The sequence below is a fragment of the Candida jiufengensis genome (genome assembly GCF_024610255.1).
Source record: "Candida jiufengensis strain CBS 10846 chromosome Unknown scaffold7, whole genome shotgun sequence".
NCBI classification, from domain to species: domain Eukaryota; kingdom Fungi; phylum Ascomycota; class Pichiomycetes; order Serinales; family Debaryomycetaceae; genus Lodderomyces; species Lodderomyces jiufengensis.
Genome location: NW_026261556.1, coordinates 956,891 through 980,669, shown reverse-complemented (window position 1 = coordinate 980,669; position 23,779 = coordinate 956,891). Strand labels below are relative to the sequence as shown.

The 23,779-nt window shown below is 28.1% G+C and overlaps 13 protein-coding genes across 13 annotated transcripts; 4 read left to right on the top strand and 9 right to left on the bottom strand. All coding sequences in view use genetic code 12, as the record gives it.

Annotated features, from left to right (window-relative positions):
* Window positions 1–1,320: 1,320 nt before the first annotated feature.
* On the top strand, window positions 1,321–2,226 carry PET9 (ADP/ATP carrier protein; the record flags this gene model as incomplete). Its single annotated transcript, XM_051761360.1, has 1 exon — window positions 1,321–2,226. The coding sequence occupies one exon, from the start codon at window positions 1,321–1,323 to the stop codon at window positions 2,224–2,226; it is 906 nt and encodes a 301-aa protein (XP_051622249.1).
* Window positions 2,227–3,127: 901 nt separating this feature from the next.
* Window positions 3,128–4,432, bottom strand: SPE2 (adenosylmethionine decarboxylase; the record flags this gene model as incomplete). Its single annotated transcript, XM_051761359.1, has 1 exon — window positions 3,128–4,432. One exon carries the CDS (start codon window positions 4,430–4,432, stop codon window positions 3,128–3,130), a length of 1,305 nt encoding a protein of 434 aa, XP_051622248.1.
* A 1,548-nt stretch (window positions 4,433–5,980) lies between these two features.
* On the bottom strand, window positions 5,981–8,077 carry VPS1 (dynamin-like GTPase; the record flags this gene model as incomplete). The annotated part of the gene is made up of 1 exon (XM_051761358.1): window positions 5,981–8,077. The coding sequence occupies one exon, from the start codon at window positions 8,075–8,077 to the stop codon at window positions 5,981–5,983; it is 2,097 nt and encodes a 698-aa protein (XP_051622247.1).
* A 181-nt stretch (window positions 8,078–8,258) lies between these two features.
* Window positions 8,259–8,741, bottom strand: KGF54_001032 (ADP-ribose 1''-phosphate phosphatase; the record flags this gene model as incomplete). The annotated part of the gene is made up of 1 exon (XM_051761357.1): window positions 8,259–8,741. The coding sequence occupies one exon, from the start codon at window positions 8,739–8,741 to the stop codon at window positions 8,259–8,261; it is 483 nt and encodes a 160-aa protein (XP_051622246.1).
* Window positions 8,742–8,823: 82 nt separating this feature from the next.
* On the bottom strand, window positions 8,824–9,942 carry KGF54_001031 (uncharacterized protein; the record flags this gene model as incomplete). Its single annotated transcript, XM_051761356.1, has 1 exon — window positions 8,824–9,942. One exon carries the CDS (start codon window positions 9,940–9,942, stop codon window positions 8,824–8,826), a length of 1,119 nt encoding a protein of 372 aa, XP_051622245.1.
* A 91-nt stretch (window positions 9,943–10,033) lies between these two features.
* On the bottom strand, window positions 10,034–11,236 carry PUS4 (pseudouridine synthase; the record flags this gene model as incomplete). The annotated part of the gene is made up of 1 exon (XM_051761355.1): window positions 10,034–11,236. One exon carries the CDS (start codon window positions 11,234–11,236, stop codon window positions 10,034–10,036), a length of 1,203 nt encoding a protein of 400 aa, XP_051622244.1.
* A 103-nt stretch (window positions 11,237–11,339) lies between these two features.
* On the bottom strand, window positions 11,340–12,857 carry KGF54_001029 (SF3a splicing factor complex subunit; the record flags this gene model as incomplete). The annotated part of the gene is made up of 1 exon (XM_051761353.1): window positions 11,340–12,857. One exon carries the CDS (start codon window positions 12,855–12,857, stop codon window positions 11,340–11,342), a length of 1,518 nt encoding a protein of 505 aa, XP_051622243.1.
* Window positions 12,858–13,042: 185 nt separating this feature from the next.
* On the top strand, window positions 13,043–14,431 carry KGF54_001028 (phosphoinositide 5-phosphatase; the record flags this gene model as incomplete). Its single annotated transcript, XM_051761352.1, has 1 exon — window positions 13,043–14,431. One exon carries the CDS (start codon window positions 13,043–13,045, stop codon window positions 14,429–14,431), a length of 1,389 nt encoding a protein of 462 aa, XP_051622242.1.
* Window positions 14,432–14,835: 404 nt separating this feature from the next.
* Window positions 14,836–15,384, bottom strand: GIS2 (mRNA-binding translational activator; the record flags this gene model as incomplete). The annotated part of the gene is made up of 1 exon (XM_051761351.1): window positions 14,836–15,384. One exon carries the CDS (start codon window positions 15,382–15,384, stop codon window positions 14,836–14,838), a length of 549 nt encoding a protein of 182 aa, XP_051622241.1.
* A 509-nt stretch (window positions 15,385–15,893) lies between these two features.
* KGF54_001026 (uncharacterized protein) lies at window positions 15,894–16,550 on the bottom strand (the record flags this gene model as incomplete). Its single annotated transcript, XM_051761350.1, has 1 exon — window positions 15,894–16,550. The coding sequence occupies one exon, from the start codon at window positions 16,548–16,550 to the stop codon at window positions 15,894–15,896; it is 657 nt and encodes a 218-aa protein (XP_051622240.1).
* A 180-nt stretch (window positions 16,551–16,730) lies between these two features.
* On the top strand, window positions 16,731–17,369 carry KGF54_001025 (uncharacterized protein; the record flags this gene model as incomplete). Its single annotated transcript, XM_051761349.1, has 1 exon — window positions 16,731–17,369. The coding sequence occupies one exon, from the start codon at window positions 16,731–16,733 to the stop codon at window positions 17,367–17,369; it is 639 nt and encodes a 212-aa protein (XP_051622239.1).
* Window positions 17,370–17,445: 76 nt separating this feature from the next.
* KGF54_001024 (peptide alpha-N-acetyltransferase complex A subunit) lies at window positions 17,446–19,767 on the bottom strand (the record flags this gene model as incomplete). The annotated part of the gene is made up of 1 exon (XM_051761348.1): window positions 17,446–19,767. One exon carries the CDS (start codon window positions 19,765–19,767, stop codon window positions 17,446–17,448), a length of 2,322 nt encoding a protein of 773 aa, XP_051622238.1.
* Window positions 19,768–20,710: 943 nt separating this feature from the next.
* On the top strand, window positions 20,711–23,582 carry ZNC1 (Znc1p; the record flags this gene model as incomplete). Its single annotated transcript, XM_051761347.1, has 2 exons — window positions 20,711–20,773; window positions 20,886–23,582. 2 exons carry the CDS (start codon window positions 20,711–20,713, stop codon window positions 23,580–23,582), a joined length of 2,760 nt encoding a protein of 919 aa, XP_051622237.1.
* Window positions 23,583–23,779: the final 197 nt, after the last annotated feature.

The following is a 23,779-nucleotide window of genomic DNA, read 5'->3' as shown; positions in this document are numbered from 1 at the left end:
GGTTGATTCTTCTACTATTTCACTTCTTCACATCACTCAAACATGAATGAGAATGTTTATTTACAAATAATAGTTTAATTTCTTATGTTAAGTAAAAAATCAGAAATTCGATTTAACTAAATTTGTTTCAGTTTTTCCAACAAAAACGACATTTTCTTTTTTTAGCACAAAACACGATACACGTACCAAATAATAATATTATATTTGAATGTGATAAGATTTGAAATCTACGTATAAAAGATAAGAGTCTGTATTGAGATGACATTGTTATATAAATAAAAGTTGATGTAATGACAAAAACTTTACCAGCTTTACTTCACCAGAAGTTCTTGTCATAAATGTGATTAAAGATATAAGTAGTTGGCACGAGATCATATTAATGGTCAAACTAGCTTTAACTAAATTAAGTAAAATTCGAAGAAACGATTTTCAAAAAAAAAGAAATGATGCATTAGATCAAAGCAATAGATTCGTAAATATTTCATGTTATGGGGGACAATTATAGGTCGGGAAACTCGAGAAAAAATTTATTAAAGTCGACCAAATTAATCTGCAGAAGAAAAAAAATAAAAATTTTCCATTTCACGACATTTAAAATATTTTTTAATATTTCTTACATAAACTGACCAATTAAATTGAACCATTTGAATATTTTTCAATATTTCTTAATATTTTAACCCGTAATAAACCGTTACTACAAATTAAAAAGAAAAAAAGAAATTAGTCGTTAATTTATTATCTAGATTTGATCCAGGTACAAATAAAATACTTTATTTTACAAACCTTGCAATTGAATTGTGGGTCGTTGAAATGTATAAATTAATTATGAATTTAACAGAAATGATTAACATGACCATAAAATCCTCTATAATTTTTGAAGGTCAATTGCTCTTATTCAATATAAAAACTTTTGATTTTCTATAAACATATTTCTTTGGTGTAAGTTGTTACTACTACCTAGATAAAACATGTCGTAATACGACATTGACTTTCAGAAACAGTTTTAATAGTAGTACTACTTTAAAAATCATTATGGTAGTACTACACAATTAGAAATATTAAAAATAAAAATAATAAAAAAAAAAAAAATAAGCTGAAAAATTTTTCAACATCAAATTAAAAAAAAAAATAAAAATATAATAAAAATAAAAATTATTAAAAAAATAAAAAATTTATTATGAAGATTTAATTAACGAAATTTAAAAATATATAAAAATTTTCCTTTTCTTCTTCTTTTCTTCTTCTTCTTTTTTTTTACTTTTACTTCAACCATTAAGGCTTAAACTTAAATAACTATTCAAATTAAAATAACAATTCAAGATGGATTCAAAATTCTTAATTGATTTCCTTATGGGAGGTGTTTCTGCTGCTATTTCAAAAACTGCTGCTGCTCCAATTGAAAGAGTTAAATTATTAATTCAAAATCAAGATGAAATGTTAAAACAAGGTAGATTATCTCATAAATATACCGGTATCATTGATTGTTTCAGAAGAACTGCTGCTGATGAAGGTATTGCTTCATTCTGGAGAGGTAACACTGCTAATGTTATTAGGTATTTCCCAACTCAAGCTTTAAATTTTGCTTTTAAAGATAAATTCAAAGCTATGTTTGGTTTCAAAAAAAATGAAGGTTATTGGAAATGGTTTGCTGGTAATTTAGCTTCAGGTGGTTTAGCTGGTGCAACTTCATTAGCTTTTGTTTATTCATTAGATTATGCTAGAACTAGATTAGCTAATGATGCTAAATCTGCTAAAGGTGATGGTAAAGGTAGAGAATTCAATGGTTTAATTGATGTTTATAAAAAAACTTTAGCAACTGATGGTATTGCTGGTTTATATAGAGGTTTTGGTCCATCAGTTGTTGGTATTATTGTTTACAGAGGTTTATATTTCGGTTTATATGATTCATTAAAACCAGTTGTTTTAGTTGGTCCATTACAAGGTTCATTCTTAGCTTCATTCTTATTAGGTTGGGCTGTTACTACCGGTGCTTCTACTGCTTCATACCCATTAGATACTATTAGAAGAAGAATGATGATGACTTCAGGTCAAGCCGTTAAATATAAAGGTGCTATTGATTGTGCTCAACAAGTTATTAAAGCTGAAGGTGTCGCTTCATTATTCAAAGGTTGTGGTGCCAATATCTTGAGGGGAGTTGCCGGTGCTTTAGTTATTTCATTATATGATCAATTACAAGTTATCATTTTCGGTAAAAAGTTTAAATAGATCATTTAATTGAGTATCTTATTCTTTCCAAATGTTTTTATCTAGAGATTTCAATAAAATAAGTGTATTTAGCTTAAAATATATATATACATATAATATATACATTTAAAACTTTATCATTGACTATATGAGTTGATAAATATAATATATACATTTAAACCTTTACAATTGACTATATGAGTTGATGTAGGTTTGTTGAATTCTGAAAATCATTGTCGGTGCAAATTTGTTGAAACAAAATTTTAATGTTGCACAAAAATTTGTGGTACGGATGTTAATTCTTTATGCAAATTTTTGCGAGAGTAAGTAGTATAAAGTGTTAACAAACATACATTATTGAAGAAGAAAGCTCAAATAAAACTCCTATCATTAATGAATCGAATAACAACCTCAGTTCAACTCTGCTAGTGGTGTCACTTCTTTGTATGATCAATTGAAAGTCATCATGTTCAATAAGAAATTCAAATTGTCAATCGACTAATTTGTTCATTTGAAATGTTTTTATCAAAAACTTTCATTAGAATAAGTGTACTTACTCTAAATATATCTATGAATACAATTTACTGGATGATTGTGTTTAAGTTAGTTTTTAATGTTATTTACTTGATGATTGTGAATAAGTTTGTATTTTAATGTTGCATAGACCTAAAGTATTGGTGTACGGATGTTTACATTATTTATTAAAGATTCTTTATAGTGTGGTTGAATTTACAAAAACTTTGCTGCAAATTTATGGAGAAAAATGAAATTAATGTTTTAACTGTACCATATAATTTAATTCTACACCTTAGAGGTCTTTTATAATATAAAACATTTGTCATATATTTAAATGTAAAATACTCTGTAATTACTGCTATAAGAAGATGAAGTAAACAAAACTTTTGAAACAAAGCATAACAACTTAACATTTCTTTTCAAAATTCATGTATAATAAATTATATTCATTTTTCAAATCATAAATGATTTTTTCATTTTTCTTATAACCTAATAAATTAAAAATTTCATTATCATCAGATTCAATTAAATTGTTATTTAATGATGTAGAATTTTTCAAGATCTTTTCATTTATCAAAGTCATTGAAAATTTTTTTGGATCAAAAATTTTTAAAATTCTTTTTAATACAGTCATAATTGAAATTGAATCATTAAATGGAAAATTTGTTTCAAATGATGCATAACTCCAACCTGATTCTGGGGTAATATGTAAAGTATAATAAAACCCACCTTTGACATTTGAACAAATTGAATTTGATGAATAACCACATGGAGTAAATGCAAATGCGTCATGAATAAATTCAAAATCTGTAGTGGTAGATTGTGATCCAGAATTTTTACCTCCCACTTCTTTTTCATCGATTTCTATATCTGACTCTCCTTCTGATGATTCAGATAATGATGGTGAAGGTAAATGAGTATTTAAATTAGTTGGTTCAAAAACAGAATCTAATTCAGTTTCAATCATAGTTTCCATACCTAATTCATGTCCTAAATCAGTATTTTCATCTTCAGATTGTTGACCTGGTTTTCTTGAATAAATAAATTTATTTGCACATTCTGGATTTAATTCAGTCATTAAAACTTCAAATGTTTGATCAATTGAACTTTGATGATGTTTACAACCAAAATGATTATCCTCTTCTTTACCACCAAAGTAAAGATACCAATGATCATCACTTGCGAAATTACCAACAACATAAGATTTACCACAAATGAAGTACTCATTCAATAAAGATACTTCATTTTTCCAATCTTTATGAACATGAATTTGTTTCTCCGGAAACATGAATGATCTTCTTGAATAAAAAATTTTATAAATTTCTTTACTTAACATTGGGAATCCCAAAGCTTTAGAAACAGTTTGAAATAATTTATCCAAACAAGCTAATGTGGTTGTTGTACCACAAGTTTTTAAAATTAATTTATGTGGGAAAATAAATAATGAAGATTCACTCAATAAATAAGCGTCCATAAATTTTGAACTCTTCATTGATAAAATTTTACAATTAACTAAATCCAAAATCTTGACCCAAGATTTTAAATCAATAGATCTTAATCCTTCTTTTAAATTTGATGGTAAATCATTCTCTGATTTCCAAAACCAAATTTCTAATAATTTTTCAGGACCTTCAAATGCAAAAGTTGAATCTAAATTTGTGGATAATTCATGATCAACGAAGGTGTCTTGATGATAAGCAGGAGCAACCATAAATTATAGTTTTTTTCAGGTAAATTTTTTTCTTAAATTTAAATAAATGAAATAAATGATTTTTTTTTTTGAAATTGAAACTTACTCTTAATGTGGAAGTTTTGTAGTTTTTAGATTAAAATGATATCAAAAATGAAACGAAAAGAGAAGTAGCAAGAAACGTTTCAAAAAAATTATCAATAAGTGGGAATAAAATACTTTTTGTTGTAGATTTTATTTCGAGTATTGAATTGAATGAGTTAATAAAAATGTAATGATATTATCGATGTCAGCGAATTAAAAATTGATAAGTAATGTAAACTGATGCTTGGAACGACAAGATAGGCAAAAAATTAATTGATCTTTTTGATTTTAATAATAATGAGTTGAGTTTTTTTTAATACGTATAGTTGATGTTACCCAGGTTCGATTAATTTATTAATGTAGAATAATTGATCTAGTCGTGACTCTTTCTTACGCATAAAAATTATTGGAAAACCACCGAGGATTCAAAGATTGTTGAACTCAATTTGATAATGATCTATTGAGTATTGAATATTACTTGAATATGTTTTTTTTCTTGAACAACTAAATATGATGTTCTTGAAAAAATTTAAGCTTTAATTAATGATAATAGTAGATGACTCTATCAAACTGGAGTAAAGAATTTATATTGATTTAAAATGTAATTTCAATAATGATGTATTAAACAGGAGTCTTGACTTTTCACTTGAAATTTGTAAAGATAATATTTAAAGAAATAAGAATCTATTTATATCAAATTAAAGTTGATTGGATTGCTTGAAAAGTTTTGGTTGTAAAAAAATAAATTTAAGAAAAGCAAAAGTAAAAAAAAACTAAGAATTAAAAATAAAAAAATAAAAAATAAAAAATTTTTCAGGTCACAAACAAACAAAAAATTAAAATTTTATATTAAAATAATTAAAAGAATTAAAAGACCAAAAAAGATCTTTGATATAATTAGCAAAATAATTGAAGGATATGTTTGGAAATTATATATAGAATGCCAAGAAGTTAGAAAATAAGATTAAATGAATATCTGACTTACAAATCAATAAGCAATTATTGTTTATGACTTATTATTAATATTTAAATACTATCCATTTTCAAAAATCACTTATTGTAAAAGCTTTCAATATAATTTGATCTCTATTTCTTTCGTAATCTTTAAATCTCCATGTAATTGCATAATTAAAAGTCGCACAATATAATTAAGAAATATATTTAACCGCTGTATGTCCTTATTGTTCTTTATCAATTCTTGATTGTAGTCATTTTACACAAATAAATTTTTCAGGTAGCTCTAATTTTTACATAGTCATACATTTAGTATTACTAGATCTAAACTTTTAGATAAAATTTCATTTCTATTATTTTATCAATTGAAAATTCCTATTGAAGTAACATTAACATCGTTTATATGTAACGCTTTCATTAAGTAAAATTAGAAATACCAAAAGTAGCAAATTTTAAGTTGAAATGGAATTAAAAATATTTATTAAAATCTACAGATATATAGCTTACTTCACAATCTACCCGTTTACAAATCTATACAGATGAAACAATTTCACTAGCATTTTTTAATACTTCGACCATTCTAATACATTCTTTTCTCTTTTGTACTGTTAATTCATTTTCTTTCACTAAATCTGGTAATTCAGGATTATTATACATTTTTTCTAATAATTCTTTTTGAATTTCATCTTTTGATCTATTAATTAATTTTAACATAATAGCTTTTGGTACAACATCAGCAACTGTTCTTTTAACAATATTGTAATATGACGATATTAATAATTTAATAACTTCTGTTTCCATAGTTTCTCTTTCTGTCATTGTACCTGTTGCTCTTAATACTGGTGGTGGAGCTTCCATTTGTTGTAATCTTTTTTTATTTTTTGATGAGAAAAACCCTCCAAAAAACCCATTACTATTTTCATCAGTTTTAGGTATATTTGCATGATTTGGTGATTGTATTTGTTGTTGTTGTTGCTGTGGTTGTTGATTAGGTAAAGGTTTACCAGTTTTTGGATCTACTTGAATTTGTGGTCTTGGATGAAATTTTTCTTCAACATATGCCATCGCTTGTGTACCAGTTAATAAATCTGGATGAGCAGTATTAACATAAGTCTCTTCTGATTTTATAATATCAACAACAAAATTATTAGTTGGTATTAAAGCTTCTCTTAAATATTGTATGAAAAAATTTGATAATTGTTCTTTTAATGCTGGATACCTTGAATATTGTGGTTGACCTATAATTTGAGATAATATACGAACCAATTCATCAAAGATCAAATTGATACATCTTATTGATGGTTCTTCCATCCTTTTAATTTGTTGTTTAACTAATACAGTAAAAGCAGATGTACCAACAAACAAAGAAGGAGCAGAACCTGAGGTATTATGTAAAATTGTTCTAATATCAGCGTCTTTAATTTGATCATATGGATCTAAAGCGGTTATACCATTTTTGAAAATTTCATGAAATACAAATGATATACGAGCACCACCACTCAATTCTTGTGAACTTAATTCCTTTGATTCACCATCTAAAATTCCAGTATAATCCTTTGTGAAATTTGTAATCATATTCAAAGCTATTGAAGCTGGCGATTCTGCTAATTCTGGACCTAATAATTGTAATTCATTTTGATATTTTTTCAATGAATGTTCAATCCTCATTTTAATATCAGGTAATGTACTTTTAATATGATGTAATAATATACCATTTAATTTTTTAGCTAAATATGGTGTACCACAAAATTGTGCTTTTGCTCTATAAGATGGATGATTTTCGAAAAAATTAGCTTCATTAGTTAAAGCTTCTCTAATTGTCTTTTTAGTTTCTATATCTTTTTGACCTCTATTAATAACCGGAACATAGCCAAATCTTAATGGAATAACTCTACCTGCTAAAATATCAATGACATCAGTACCTTGATCCATAAGATCAACTTTAGTTAAAACACCAATTGTTCTTGAACCTTCAGGATCTACTTCTCTTGCTAATTTTAAACCATCAGAATTTGCTAAATCAGTATTTGCAGCATTAACTGACAATATAATTGCATTTGGTTTAGAAATAAATTTCATAATCATATCTCTAATTTGTTTTTCAATATCTTTTGGTTGATCTCCAACTGGAACTTTAGTTAAACCAGGTAAATCAACTAATGTTAAAGTTAAAACGTGTGGTGAATAAATTCTCAAATTAATTGGAACTGGTGAAATACCTAAATTTTTACCGGTTTTGGCATCTGTTTCACGAACAATTTCATTTCTAATATCTTCAAAATTATAGAATTTTTTACCTGGTAAATGTAAAAATTCCCCCCATTCATCAACATTATTTTCTGATTGACCTCCATCCTCCGATGCATTGATATCTAATAAATCCTTTTTATTTTCTTTTGTTGGTCTTCTATTAATTAACTGTAATACTAATGGTCTTCTAGTAACAATACCAGTTCCTCTTGGTAAGAAATCTCTACCAACAATGTTCTCTAATACAGAAGATTTACCAGAAGATTGCGATCCAACAACTGTAATTTGTGGTAAATCGACTGGTGATGATGATCCGCCGCCTAATGGAGCCAATGCATCCTGTAACTTATTAATGGTTGCAATTAATTGTTCATCCATCTTTATTCGGTTATAGAATTGATTTAATTGTTGTTATCAAAGAAAAAAGAAAGATAACGAAACTCAAGTTTCTGTTATAATTTTGGTGCCACTACGTTTTAAAATGTTTTGATTGAATCTACACGACCTACGATATTTTACAATCAATATTTACATGATCATTAACATTCATACTCAGCCTTTATAGAACATATACATTATAATCCAAAGTATCAACTTCCTTTAATGCTTCTTCAGTCAACTCCCATGGCACTCCGAAAATTCCCGCATTAATCTTGGGCATATTAACGATTTTTTTCCCATCTTTACTAGATTCAATATCTTTTAAGGATTGTAATTGTTTTGATAAGTCCCTTAAGGAATCTGTGGTATAAGAAGCAATTTTCTCTGGTCCTTGATTGAAATCACTCGTGAATAAACAAGCTATGTAAATTTTACTTTTTTCAAAATCATCAGCTTTTAATAACAAAGTTTTACCTAATAAATTTGAGTTTTTATGACAATACTCTGAATATTGTTGATTTGCTACTGGAAATTTTCTTCTAAAAATAGCAGCTATACCACCACCCCAACTCCCTCCTGTATTACAAGCATGTGCTAACACAATTGATTTACCAACTGCTTTATGATTGAATAGATCACCAGTGATATATTTTATGGTCATTACGAAAAACAAAGTAGAGAAAGTAAAGAAAGTAGAAATATTGTACACGAATAAATAAAATAAAATGAATCTTTATACCTTCCTATAATTTTATATAGATAGCTTCACCGGGTGAATCATGCTTGACCCCGTTAAAAACAAACCCATGCTCAGAACCACAACCAAAGACATTTTCAAAAACATGCTCTTTTTCTTCCTCAAATTCATTGAAATTTATTTCTTCATAACTTCTTGCAAATGCTATAGAATTTTGAAATTTACTTATGTTTCCATCGTTATGTTTTGATAAATATCTATCATCTGGTGTTACCATGAAAAACTCAACTTCATCTCCCTTTTTAGGTTTAGCCTCTGGCGATAATGCTATTAAATCAGCTTTTACACCCCAACCGCCACCACCAGCAGTTACTTTGAACCTTTCAACTAATGAATTTCCATGTTTACGCAATTTGACATACACCTCTGTTTCTTTACTTCCTAAACTCATAAGCTTATCATTATTCTCCAAGAATTTGGCAGCTGGTTTTTGCTCAATAGTTTTAAGTAAATTACCAGCACAACCCGTTACTTTGAACAGTTCTCCAGGATACAACGGAGTCCATTTATCTTCAATTAAGACCGACGAGTGTGTTGGAACTACACCTCTTGGTAACTCAATATCTAAATCACATAAATGTTCGCCAGAATGTGCAACTTTTAATATTGGATCAAAATAAAATAATGTAATAATTGAACCAGTTGAAAAAACAGTATTTGCTAGACTAATACTAGCATCCATTTCATTTTTTAATTTAATATTTAAACTCCCCAGTATATTTTTCCAATTTTTCCTAGCAGTTACAGGGTTTAATCCATCACTTTCTCTTGGTGGTTCATTTAATTTATCTTTTTCTTCCAACAACGTTGAGGCCCCAATTTTTATAGGCTGGTCCAACCATAATTCACTAACACCATTTCTATGAGAATATGGAATCATTGTATCGATCCCTGCAACTATGACTTGTAATTGTTCATTTTGAAACAAATCAATTGAATCTTGAATAATTTGTGGTAAATTAGTAGGAGTTGAAAAAACCAACACAGATTTTGGTATGAATTTTGTTGGAAATTTTAGTTTATAATCTATTGGATTTATAATTGATTTAGCATAGAATTGAGCATGCTTTGTATGTGTAGTTAAATATCGTAGAAATTGTTTCATTACTTTATCTATTTAGTTTAAAAAAAAAAAATTCTATGCAATTATACTATGTACTTCAAGTTTATTTTTTTTGTTTTGCTGCAAATTAAATTTAATCAACTTGATCAATTGTTCTCTTTTTATGAATTTCATCTTCAGTTTTTTCACTATCACCAACAGAAACTTTCTCTGTAGGTTCGTCGTCTTCATCCTCTGTTGCCTCTTTAAAAGTTTTCTCAGCTTCGTCAAGCTCCTCAGCTAAATTTATATTTTCACCACCATTTTTAAGCACTTTTTGCAACACAGGACCCCATATATTTTCATCTTTTTTGAAATCTTCAAATTTAAAGACGTTCTTATTCAACTCCCACTCTGATTGTTTTGACCTAATTAATTCTACCATATATGCTGACAGCTCCAATGCTCTTCCTATGTCACTTATTAAACTTCTGATATATGTACCTGATGACACATCTGAAATAAAATGTATTAAAGGTAGCTTTTCAGGCAATTCTTCACCATCGGCTAGTATTCTTGGGTTATTGACTTTTGATTTGTCTGATTTTTCTAAGTATTGTCTTGAAAAATATAGTGGCGAATCATTTAGTGTTGGGTTGTTCATTAATCCATGCTCTTTTGGTACTCCGTTTTCGTCTAGTTGACTTTCTAACTTTGTAAACTCGTGATCTTTGGTAAGTAAGTCATCTAAAACAACCGATATATCATGCACCTTAACATCTCGTACTTTGATACCTTTTGGTAATGGCAAGCCTTCCCTTGCATATTCATATAATGGTTTCCCATTGACTTTCAATGCTGAAAAAATCGGTGGTGTTTGCTTAATGTCTCCAATAAACTTTTTAGTTGCTTCAATTACCAATTCAGGAGTTATATGCTCAGTTTCATTTTTGGTTATTATTTCCCCTTCTGAATCTCCTGTAGTTGTAGATATTCCAAGTAGTGCTTTTGTTTCATAAGTCTTTTGACATTCAGCTAAATAATATTGTAATTTCTTAGTTCCTGATCCAACGCCAACAACTAGAACACCACTCGCTAAAGGATCCAATGTTCCACCATGACCTATTTTCACCTTTGTCGAATCAGCTTTCTTCCTTGCTCTTTTTTGCCACTTTTTATCTCTACTTAGATCATAATATACTTTGTCTCTTGCAGCTTTTAAATCTGATGCAAATTTTCTTGAATTTGTGAACAAATCTTGTATATCATTTATAAAATTTGCTGATGATATCCCTGATGGTTTATATATTGCAAAGACTCCATTCATTTTAGTTTTTTTCAACGCCCTTCTTATCATATAATTTTGCAATGAAGAGTTTCAAATGTTACAAAGCACAATTTTTTTTTTCTATTATTCACTAGGCCGTTTCAGACGCGACATATTGATTGAAATGGTAATCTTATATTAGACCTTGACGTTTTAAATCTACATAATCTACATAACTCATTACATTACCTTGTTTATCTTCAACTTCAATTGCATCTTGAACTTCATTTTGCTCAAATTTATTTTGTTTCCTCAATACTTGAATTAATTTTTGAGCTTCATCAATACTTGTTATGTTTTTAAAGTATGGAAAATCCTCCTCTTCAACCGCTAAACATTTCAATCCATGAATATGTTTTTGACCATTAAAATGTTTTTCAAATGTTTGTTTACCTTGATAAGAAACATTTCCGCATATTTCACAGGTATACTTTCTATGTAAACCTTGCAATTTATATAACCAGTATGGTATTGGTGATCCATCTGGCCCTAATGGTAAATTTTTAAAAAGTTCTGAATCTGAATCTGAATCATTTTCCTCTGAATTGTCTTCATCACTTGAACTTAACTCGGCCGAAGTAAATTCATTTTCCATATCGTTTTTATTTTGATCTTCAATGAATTTTTCTCTTTCCGATAAAACTGTCATTTTCTCTGTATGATTTATTTCTTGCTCTAGATTCTTAGCTAAAACTCTAATCGCATTTTCATACCATAAATTTGAATTCCCATTTGATGTATCATCACCAACTTTTGCCGCATTTTTCTTATGTTTTTTTCCATTTAAGTGACCATCATAAACACTTTGATTTGTGAACAACTTAAAACACGCTTTACAATATAAATTTGACACTTGATTAGTATTCGTTAGACCGATTGCAGAATCTTTTGAGGACATGGCATTTACTTCTTTACTTATTTTATCCGAGTTCTTTAAAGGATTCAATAGATTGTATCTTGACCATAAATAATTATAAAGATCTTTTAAGTAGTCATCATACAAATGATTTGTAATCTCGTAAGGAAAATTCTGAAAATTATAGAGAAACTCCATATAAGATTTCTTTTTTGACGTGAAATTTGCATTATAAATATCAAAAAAAGGTTTCAATTCTAACACTTCATCGAAATTGGTTTCATTCAAATGACTTGCTGCTGAACTCAATATAAATTTTCTTTTCACTAGCCTCTTTTCTTTATTTGTTTTCTTATTAATTTTGAATCGAATATTACTTGGATTATTAGTATTGAAGGATGAGTAAAGATTTTTCATATTTGCTGCTACTTCATCTTGATTTTCCCCATCTAGAATATTTTCAGCCATTTTATCAAACTTTGAAAAATTTGTATCATCTTTTAATAGCTGAACTTCTTGCTCATACATATATTTTTCATCCTCGAAACAGTGAAAAATGGATTTAAGTAGTCTCAAATGTTCTTCTAAAAAAAAGTTAAGTTCATGTTGTTGTAGAAGTTTTAAATTTTCGGTGTATGATGAATTCAGCTTTTGCGGAAGTATGTTACCACCATGTTTTGATTGTAAATCTTCGGGTATTAATTCCGGATTTCTTAGTACTCGTTTAGTTATTGCGTCCTCTATGGCATGTATATTTTCCAATGAAAGTCTTTGAGCCTCAATAAAAGATGTCATTTGCCATTTGATTTTGTAAAATTAATGTAAATTGATATCACAAATAAACTTAATTGTCTAAAAGTATTTAAGAATTTTTAGTTTGTTTCACATTTTTTTTTTTTTACGGATATCTACAGCAATATTAAATAAACAATTTCATCTTTAAAACTGTTTATCAATTACAATCTCACAAACTGACAGCTATGCCTGAGTCTTCACAACCTCCAGAACCATTTTCTTTGTTCTTGTTAACGTACAATTGCAATAAACAAAATTTAGTACCAGATCTATTCACTTCTCATTTACTTGAAGCATTACCAGATCATATATCGTCACTTTATATATTTGGATTTCAAGAGTTTTGTACAATTTTAGATAGTTCATTCACATCTGAAGCTAATTCCAAATTAATTAAATTAAATGGGTTAATACAGTCGGCTTTACAAGAGAAATATCAAAACCCATCAAGCTTTCAAACTATATCTATGAACTTTTTAGGAGCCACGGGAATGATTCTTATTAGTCCATTCACTTCAAAATTTCAAAAAGTTAAAACTGCTACAAGCTCTTGTGGATATGGATATCTGAGTTTAAAAGGGGCAGTAGGATTTAGAGTAACTTATTGTCCCGAGGGTAGATTTAATAGTTTAAATTCAGTTGAGTTATCATTTGCAACATTACATTTAAATGCCTACGAAGGGGAGTATTACTATCTACAAAGAAATCAAAACTTATATAATTTAATAAGGTCATTAGATTTTGGAGATGGATATGGATTAATAAAACCTAAAAATCATGTTTTCATAATGGGAGATTTAAACTATAGGACTACACAAGATTACAAGTCTTATAGTGCAGAAAGTCAAGAATTATTTTCATTACTGGAAATACCAACAAATGATGCACAATATATAAAAAAGATCCAGACTTTAGTTGATAAATATGATGAATTAAAGAAGAGTATGATAGATGGAGGGGTTTTACAAAATTTTTCTGAAGCAAAGATAACGTTCAGACCAACTTACAAGTATCATCTTAATACAGCTATTTATAATACAAAACGATCTCCATCTTGGTGTGATCGTATATTATATTTATCAAGTTATGAAGAGATTTTAAATGATAATTTAGGTTTAAGATTATTGAAAAAACCAGGTTCAAATGATACCACATACGAGAGTCAATTACATTATTATTTACCAGAAGTTAAAAAATATGGAGCAATAGACTCACTTCTATTATCAGATCATAGACCTGTATATTTAGATATTTCAATTCCTTTTAATCCACCAAAACTGATAATTTCACCACTATCAGGATGTTTACAAATTTTACCTTCAGGTTTGACAGCTTCTGCTAATTTTGATAATATCTCAGATTTAAGATCTTTAGAAGCAAACACTAATGTAGTTAGCGGGCCTACGACATTATATTTAAAACCAACAAAACTTGACGGTTTCATCAATAGTATTATTAGACCAATTGTAGATTACTTTATGGGATCTTCATTATGGTTTGGTACAACTACTTCGGGTAGAGTTTTATTATTTATTATTGTGTTGCTTTGTTGGTCATTGTATTATATTTCATAACAATACTTTTCAATTTATATACTTCAGTTCATCTATAACCTTCCGGGTTATGACAATTACATTTAGTTTAATTTATTAAAAATTTTGAAATTATAGCAGTTATATAACCTCTATAATAACCTTTATTATATAAATTAGGTAATTTTTATCCACAAAAATTTATATAAAATAATTTAAAATTCTACAAAAATATTTCAACAATATTTCGAAAACATTTTAAAGACCCAAATATTAAAATTAATTTTTTCAATTTCCAAAACTAATTAGTCACTATAAACAATTTTTTTAAAAATTCCATCCACTAAATTATAGATTAAAATATCATTGGAAGATCAAGTATATATGCAAAAAAAAATTAGAATACAAAAACAGAAAGAAAAATTAAAGATTTAGCAAAACAATAATTATGCGGTACATTCTCTTGAAATGTGACCAGATTTACCACAATTATAACAAGTTTTTGATCCATAATTAGCTCCACCTGATGATGAGTGACATTCTTTTGAAATATGACCTGGTTTTCCACAAGCATAACATTTAACACCACCTGCTTGACAATCTCTTGCAAAATGATTTGGACCACCACATTTATAACAAGTTGCAGAACTACCACCTCTTGATGAACCACCAAAAGGTTTTTTATATGATGATGATGATGAGTGTGATTGATTATTTTGTTGAGGTTCTTCACAATTTTTTGAAATATGACCAAATTTTCCACAATTATAACATTTAGTACCTTGAGATTGATTCGGACATTCAGTTTGGATATGACCTACATCACCACATGAATAACATTGTTTTGAAGTAGTTTGTTTTGGATCTGGACAATCACCCGATTCATGACCTGGTTTATGACAATTATAACATAATCTTTCTTCTTGTGTACAATCATCAGCAACGTGACCAACTTCACCACATTTGAAACAAGTTCTTGGAAATACTGCTGCCATTCTATCTAACTATTTTTTTAATATCCAACTACCAATACTTTGATCTTTCGAGTTAAACTACTTAACTATTTTTAATCAATATATGAATTTTGTAATTACAAGTAATTTTCTTTATAAACTCTGTTTAAAAAAATTAAAAATTTTTCCATACTTAAAAAAAAAGTTTCATAAATTTTACACGACTTAAGTTGAGTATATACATAGCATTATTATTATTAGATTAAGGTGATTGATATCGACTCGTTCATAAGAAGTATTATTTACTCATTACATATTCTACAATCATGTCAATGCAATATCCTTATTTAATTTCAAGAACTTTAGATCCTATAATTGGAGTTGGCATGGGGATTGCCTCCTACTATTTATATGAGAAAAGAGTTGGTAGACCAGAAGGTCATTCATTGAATGAATTAGTTATCAAAAGATACGAAGAATGGAGAAAAGGAAAATAGAAAAAAACTTATTCAAAAAGAGAATAATTCAAAATCCATTATATTAATTTAATTTTATATATCTTGCTGGAATTTATGAACCAATGCTTTAGCTTTGGCAGGATCATTAATATCTTTCAATATAATTTCATATATCTTGGACCAAGCTGTTGAAGAAAGTGCAAATGGTTGTTCAACTTCTGGATCGTCATTTGAAGTAGGAATTACTGGTTCTGGTTCTTTAGTTGTTGTTGTAGAAGGTATATTCGAAATAACACAATTAAAACTTATTTCTTGATTATCACCAATTAATGTAGATAATGTAGCTGAATCTTGAGCAACTTTCGATTTGACCATTAATTTTAAATCTCGTGGTTTTATATTTGATGATTTTAAGGTTTCAATCGATTCAATTAAATTTGATTTAATTTTGTAAATAGATTCATTTGGTGAGACTTTCAATTCTGTTGAAAATTTGAAAGGTGGTTTTATAGATTTGAATTTCGCTATTTTTGGAGTTTCATCAGTAAAAGATTGATCTGTTGATGTTGTTGGAAAATTGTACTTAAATTTTGGTAAACTTGGACCTAATGATGATAATTTATTGTAATCATGAGTTGAATAAAATTGATCAAATGGCGCATTTTTTGATAATTCCATTAATTCAACGTATGTCTTGACAAATTGCTTTTCTGGATCAATCACTTCTATTTCAGCAGATGGCGTAGACATGTTTGTGGTAGTTGAATATCTGAATTCGCCTTATTAATTGATTGTGATTATTTAAAATCGTAATAATAAATTATTAACACTCAAAATATGACATTTTTTTTCATGCGGGTTATCAATATCTAAATCCGAAGCTAATTCAGATTATAATTCTTACCAAACTTGTACATATTATACTACTTAATGTCATTTTTCAAATCATTTAAAACCAATCGTTATACAGCATTGGGTCAAGAAGATGAAAGTGACGGAGCTCCATTACCACCTCCAGTAACACAACCAGAAGAATCAAATTCATTCAAAACAAAACTACAGAAATTAAATCCTTTTAGAAATCAATCAATATATTTACAAGACGATGAAAATTATGTTAGTTCTGATCCAGGAATGTTTGAATTATCTAGATGGGACAGAATGTTAATTTTTGCTTTATGTTTTGCTGGATCTTTGTGTTGTTGGCTTATTTGTATATTTTTGTTTCCTATATTAAGTTTAAAACCTAGAAAATTTGCATTACTTTGGTCATTGGGATCGATTTTCTTTTTAGTTAGTTTTGGAGTATTACAAGGTCCTCAAGCTTATTTAATACATTTGTTTTCATCAACTAGAATTATTTTCACAATTGTATTTGGAGCAAGTATCATTATAACTTTAATAAGTAGTTTAAGTTTGAGAAGTACACTTTTGTCAATTGTTTTTGCAGCTATTCAATTATTATCTGCTGTTTGGTATAGTGTGAGCTATTTCCCATTAGGTAGACAAACTTTAAATTTAGCTGGTAGTGTTGCCAGAGGTCAAGTAGATAATTGGATTAATTCATAAATTCAATAAGTAGACAATGAATTAACTACAAGTGGGATTACTTCCGTAATTATGCCTAATATTAATCTATTAAATTTTATTGACTATATACTTCTGTAAATTCCGAGATTGATAATTTTTCAAAATCTGGATATGCTGAATTTAAACCTTTTTCAACGACCTTAACAATTGCTTGATTTGCATTTTTATCCTCTTGAGTAGTTTGCGAAAGTGTAATTATCTTTTCACCAATATCTTTTAATTTCCTATCACCACTTGAGTTTAAAACTTTATCTAAACTCTTTATTGCTTGTAACGCCAAGACATATTTTCCTTGAGCTGAGTAAATTTTAAATAAATTTTCCCACACTAATTTTGATCTTGGTGCTTGTTCATTCATATCTTGGAATAATTCAAATAATTGTTCAATAATGTCCGAATCTTGTAACTCATGAAGTAATTTAACTCCAAATGGATCTTGATCATCTTTTTCACTTTCTACTTTTGCCAGTTGTTCCAGCTTCTTTTTGTTATTTTGAGCTTTTGCCTTTTTCTGCTTCTTACCATTCTTTTTAATCTTGAAATCATCTTCTTTCGTATCAGATTTTGATAAATGTTGTTGTTCTTCATATAATTCGAAATATAATTCCGATAATCCTTTTAATGCTCTAATATATACAGGTGATGATTTGATTTTGTCTTCCCATTTAATTGTATCTATATAGTCTCTTGGTGTTCCTCGCCTTAAACAATATGAATGAAAATCGTATTGATCATTGTAATAAATTTTAAAAGTTTTGAGAATAGCCTGGAATCTTTTTAATGCTAAGCCTTTATATGATTCAATTTCTTCTAATGCATGTTCGTACTCTTCACTATCTTTATCAAATGTGGAATCTTTCAATTTCTCTTCTAATTCATGATAAATTCTGGCGTATGCTTCGGCGCTTTCTATTATTACCCAATTTACTTGCATAATATGTAAATCTTTACATCCATTAATTGCACCTTCATCCAATTTTGTGAATAATGATATACAATCTATAGCTTCATCCACTTTGTTAGCTCTTAGTAAATATTTTGTTGCTTTGGAGTTGATAAATCTATCTTGTAAATCAAGTTCTCGTCCTTGAGTCATGATCTCAGACGCTTTTTGCAAATCTCCCAAATGTTTTAAAATTCTCGCCTTTATGATGTATAATTCAACTAAAGTTGGGGAGTGATCTAATGCTAAGTCAATATATTTAGTAGCTAGGTCAAGATTGTTTGTGTACAAATAATGTTGTGCAAGGTAAAAGTAAGTCCACACAGTGACTGTTGGATTTGGATTTTTAAATGCTTCATTTTCAAGAAAATCAATAACAATTTCCTCAATAATTTTCAATCTATCTTGATCTTGATATAATGGTTTAACATTAACAAATGTAGCAGGTACACCTCTTAATAACTGAGGTATTATATAGTCTCGACATTTGTTTTTAAATAAAATTGAATCAGATGGTAAAAATGTTAATGGAATATATTTTGGTGGGTCTGATTTTGGATAAAATGTTTGTAATTTTTCATAAAGTTTTAATCGAATCTCTGGCAGCTCATTTGATATATCTAATGCAACTTCTAATAAAGTATAAAAATCTTTATTATCTGGATTTCTTTTCAAAAGCTCTCTATAAATGTCTGAAGCTCCCTTTTTGTTCCCTAATAATAATAAATATTTTGCTTTATACTCCAAATATGATAAATTATCTTTTATACTATCTTTATCATGTTCCAATGCTTCTAATGCGTTTGTAATTTTTCCAGATTCTGCAAGAATTTGAATTTTATATAACACACATTCACTATGTTCATACATATCATTTTCCGTTAAATGATCCTTTATTATTCCTTCGATTTTATTTAAAGTTCCAATTGCTCCATTATAATCTTTATTTAAATGCTGAGCTATAGCTACACCTGTCCAATTTGCTCTAAACCCAGGTGCATGTTCTAAATATTGTTGTCTACTTTCAACCAAATTTTTAAAATCTCTATTTTGAGCTTGCATAAACGATAAATCACGCAATATTGGTTTATTAGGAGATCCATTATCATTAGCTGCTTTTAACCATTTAGCTGCTTCAACATAATTTTCTAACCCTCTATAATATAATCCAACTAAATGATCAACTAAATAATTTGAAGAGTCTTTTGTGATGGCTTTATTTATGTATGTTCCAGCTTCGTCTTTATGTCCAGTATAAAATAATATACAACCTTTCAATGCTAATGATTCTGCATGATTTGAATTTTTTTTCAAATTTGCATCCACTAGTTTTAATGATTTCTTGTATTGTTTCAGATCATATAATTTTAAAGCCTCTCTGAAATTGCCATCCTCCTTATTTGCAAAAATAGGAGTTGCCTTTTTTGACACCATTGATGAGTGTTCTTGTTGGTTTTGCTATACTCTAATGAAATTGATGTGAGAAATTACTTTAGATTAATTTTATATTTTCGATATTCAATTCATAGTTTCATGAAAAGAAAAAAAAGTCGGATCAATTGGTAGCCTTTTAACCATCAATCGCTTAACTAATATTTTTCCAACTTGACTTATAAGTATTGTTTGTTATGGAATATAACTTAGACCTTATAGCTAGATACGAATCTAAACGTACTTTAAATCAATAACTTACACAACTATCAAATTTTTGGGCACTAAAAAACACTTTCCATTCAATTTTGAGAAAAATACTGGCTATGTTATGTTGTTGGGTTGTGAAAAACGGTAGATTAGTGTAATTAATATGAAGCTATATGCTAAAATAATAGAATAATATAGGCGAGTAATATTCATCTTCAATACATTTTTCAGGTAACTTATTAATATTTTCGTTCTCATTCTTACTTTACTGTTTTATTATTATTTGTAATTTATATTAACTAGTTACAAAAAGGACAAGATCTAGATTTTTTTAAAATATTCAATTGAAGTTACAATAATAAATAAAAGGGATTGACATGACAAAGATTTACTTTCTGAGTAAAAGTTGAGAAATTATGAACCTACAATGTTTAATTACTAGACCTATCATTGTTTTTTTAACTTATGCTTCATGTTAATTGAAAATTTTTAATGAAAAAAAAACCCTTTTCTTTAATAAGATTTAAATTTAATAAGGGTTATATTAAATTTTAAATGTTGCATGGGTTAAAAAATTTATATTGTCTATCAATAGTTAAAATTAATTTATTTTAGTTAATTTTATTATAAATTTGGCCACCGACTTACTTATACACTTACTTCATTTGAAGCATTTAAAGAGATCTTTTTTTAACAGGCTAAGCTGAAACTAATGCCCCATTAAAATCATAGTACAATGTCAACTATTCAGCAAACATTCAATCCAGAGTTTACTCAAAGTGGGGAGAAAAGAGTAAGAGTATGTAGATATATTTTTTTTGGGCCCGAATGATTAGAAGTTAGCTGCACTAGCTATTTATCCATTTATATACGGTTAGAAGGAGCAATACTAACCAGCTGTTCTATTTTAGGTTAAATTAGCTTGTGATTTTTGTAAGAAAAGAAAATCAAAATGTAATGGTGAAAATCCTTGTCAAAAATGTGCTGATAAAAATCGTCAATGTGTATATACACTAGTTCAGAAACCACGTAAAAAAAGAGAAACAAAACCAAATAATACTACAACCACCAATATTTCAAATGGCGACAGAATCAATACTAAAAAGCCCGCACCCGCAAAAGTCACTAAAAAGGATAAAACTGTTACCGAATTGAATTCAAGAATTAACGCTTTAGAATCTCTAATTAATAATATTGTTTCAAATTTAGATCCATCAGCAAGATCTGGTGTACTAAGTCAAATTAACAATAGAAATTCTCATGAAAGTAGTTTGTCTTTTTCATCAGAGCATGGTAATTCAAGTGATGAAATCGAAGAAGATGAAGCACTAGAAGAAGTACAAGAGGTTTTTGAAGACGTTGAAGAAACTGATTTAGACACAGATTTATTTGGGTACGAACTGAATAATGTTAAAGATGTTATAAAAGATCCAAAAATAATGAAAGAAATGCTTGCACCATCCGATAAAACTTGTTTTACAACAAGAATGAAAAATAGATTAGCACAATATTGTGGAACTCATTCATTATTTTTTACATTATCAGCAAAATCACTAGATTGGCTAAAAAACAAAATAACAGGAATTAATACAAATTTTATAACTGACGATTTATATTCACCTTTAAGGAAGATGCCAATGATTTTAACGAACGCTATGGAAAGGTCAAAAAATGAATTATTTGAAAAAACTACAATCAAAGATGGAAATTCTATATTTCTACAACAGTATGAAAAAAATCTAATATTTGAAGCTATAGAGTTGTATTATAATAGATTAAGTTCACCAACGTTTGTCTGTTCAGCTAGTACACTTCGAGAAATATTCCACAAGTATTTCCAATTTTACAATGATGATGTTGAATTATTAAAAAAGAACATCTCAATGAGTGAATTCTTGATAATGAGTTCAAGTTTAGTACTAGCATTCTCAAGATTCACAAATGCTACTGAAATTGATCCACTTTTGTATCCCAATTTATCTTTATTGACAACTAAAGATGCTGAAAACATGAGAGCAAGGTTTTTTGATTCAACTATGCAATATTATAAATTTGTCTCTGTTAAAAATGAAGGTGTTAAATCAGTTCAAGGGTTAGCATTATTATCCTTGATTGTCAATGAGTCATTTATTTCGGATTTTCACATTAATTACGGAATAATAAGCAGTATGATTAGTTATGCAAAAGAATATGGTATTCATAGAGCAGAATACATAAATGATGATGATCAAAATTATGCATTGACTTGCCGAAGAGTATGGGCATTTTGTGAAATGTTTGGAGTGGAAATTAGTTATAAAAGTGGTAAGCCAATGTTAATCAATTACGAGGATGTTTCAACTTTAACAGAAGCTGACCCAAGTATTTTTTCAATTCCATTAGATTTATTTGCTAATAAAAAGTATATGAAAAACGTTAAAAAAATTGTTGAAGAAGTTAAGTCAATCGGTCCTGATTCTTATGCCGGTTATTTTTCCTTAATGTTGGCTAGAATTAAAGCCAAAAGTTACTGTAAATTGTACTCAAAATTACCATCAGGAATTAGTATTCAAGGTATATTAACAGTTGTTAATGAAATAAATGACAATATGAAGAAATTGGCAGAACTCATTGCACCTGAGCTTCGACCAACGTTTGAAGAAAAATCTTTTACTGCAAATTGCATTCCAGGTGATGTAAAAACTGCAAAATTGTATACTTTAGAATTTCATTTTTCTTACTTTTCACATTTAATTGCCATAAATAGAGTTCCATTTATCAAAGATTTTAAGATTGAAGATGATAGGTTACTAGCATATGGTAATACTTCATTAAAAGCAGCTAGAAAAATTTTACAATTATCAGTTGATCCCAACATATTATCAGCTGTTGAAGAAAGCTCATTTCCTTTCCTAGTTTTCTATCCAATGGCCGCTTATTTGAGTTTATTGGGAAATTGTCTAGTTTACCCGAACGCAAGCTCATCATATCTGGATAGTTTATTATTAATTCAAGCATCCTTGAGATTTTTTGCATATAATGGAGCTCAAGGTATAAATTTGGACAATAAGAGAATGTTTTGTGATTTAATGAGTAGAATATTTTTAAGAATTTTAGTTGATGTTATGGAAAAACAAGCAAGTGTAAGATTTTATGATATAGTACCAGAATTAAATAATCATCTTAATTCAGTTTTTAACAAATTCCCAGAAGTTTTCAAAATGACGGGAAATGATTCATTAGAACTTGAGAAATTATCGAATGAAAATAATGCAATTGGAATGTACACCAACGAAAATAATACAAATGCTCCAACTACATCATCAACTTCATCATTTTCAAGTTTAGATACAGATGTTAGACCAATACTTTCAAATTTTATGAATACTTATGGAACTTCAGAAAATTTGAATAATTTTGAGTTTGATAATTTCAATGATAATAGTAATGGATTTGAATCATCGTCTAAACATGCTGATTTGTTTAGTAATTTTGAAAATTTAATTCAACAAGAACAACAATTTAATGATTTTAATTTTAACTTCAATTTTAATAATTTTAATGATGTTAATGATTTTGCGAATTCTGTGAATTTCAGTAATGGTGCTAATTTAAATAATAATTTATGATGCTGTTAATCTGGTCTAAGTTCATGTAAGAGATTTTTCTGGGTTTTAATTCTTATGTGTTACATACAATTCAGAAATATATATATTACTGAAATATATAGAACCTTTTTTACAAACTTCCGAAGTTTTGTGAGCTTTGTGGGAACAACTTCCAATTTTTAGAAATTTTGCTCCTCGAAATTTTAATCGTATTCAAG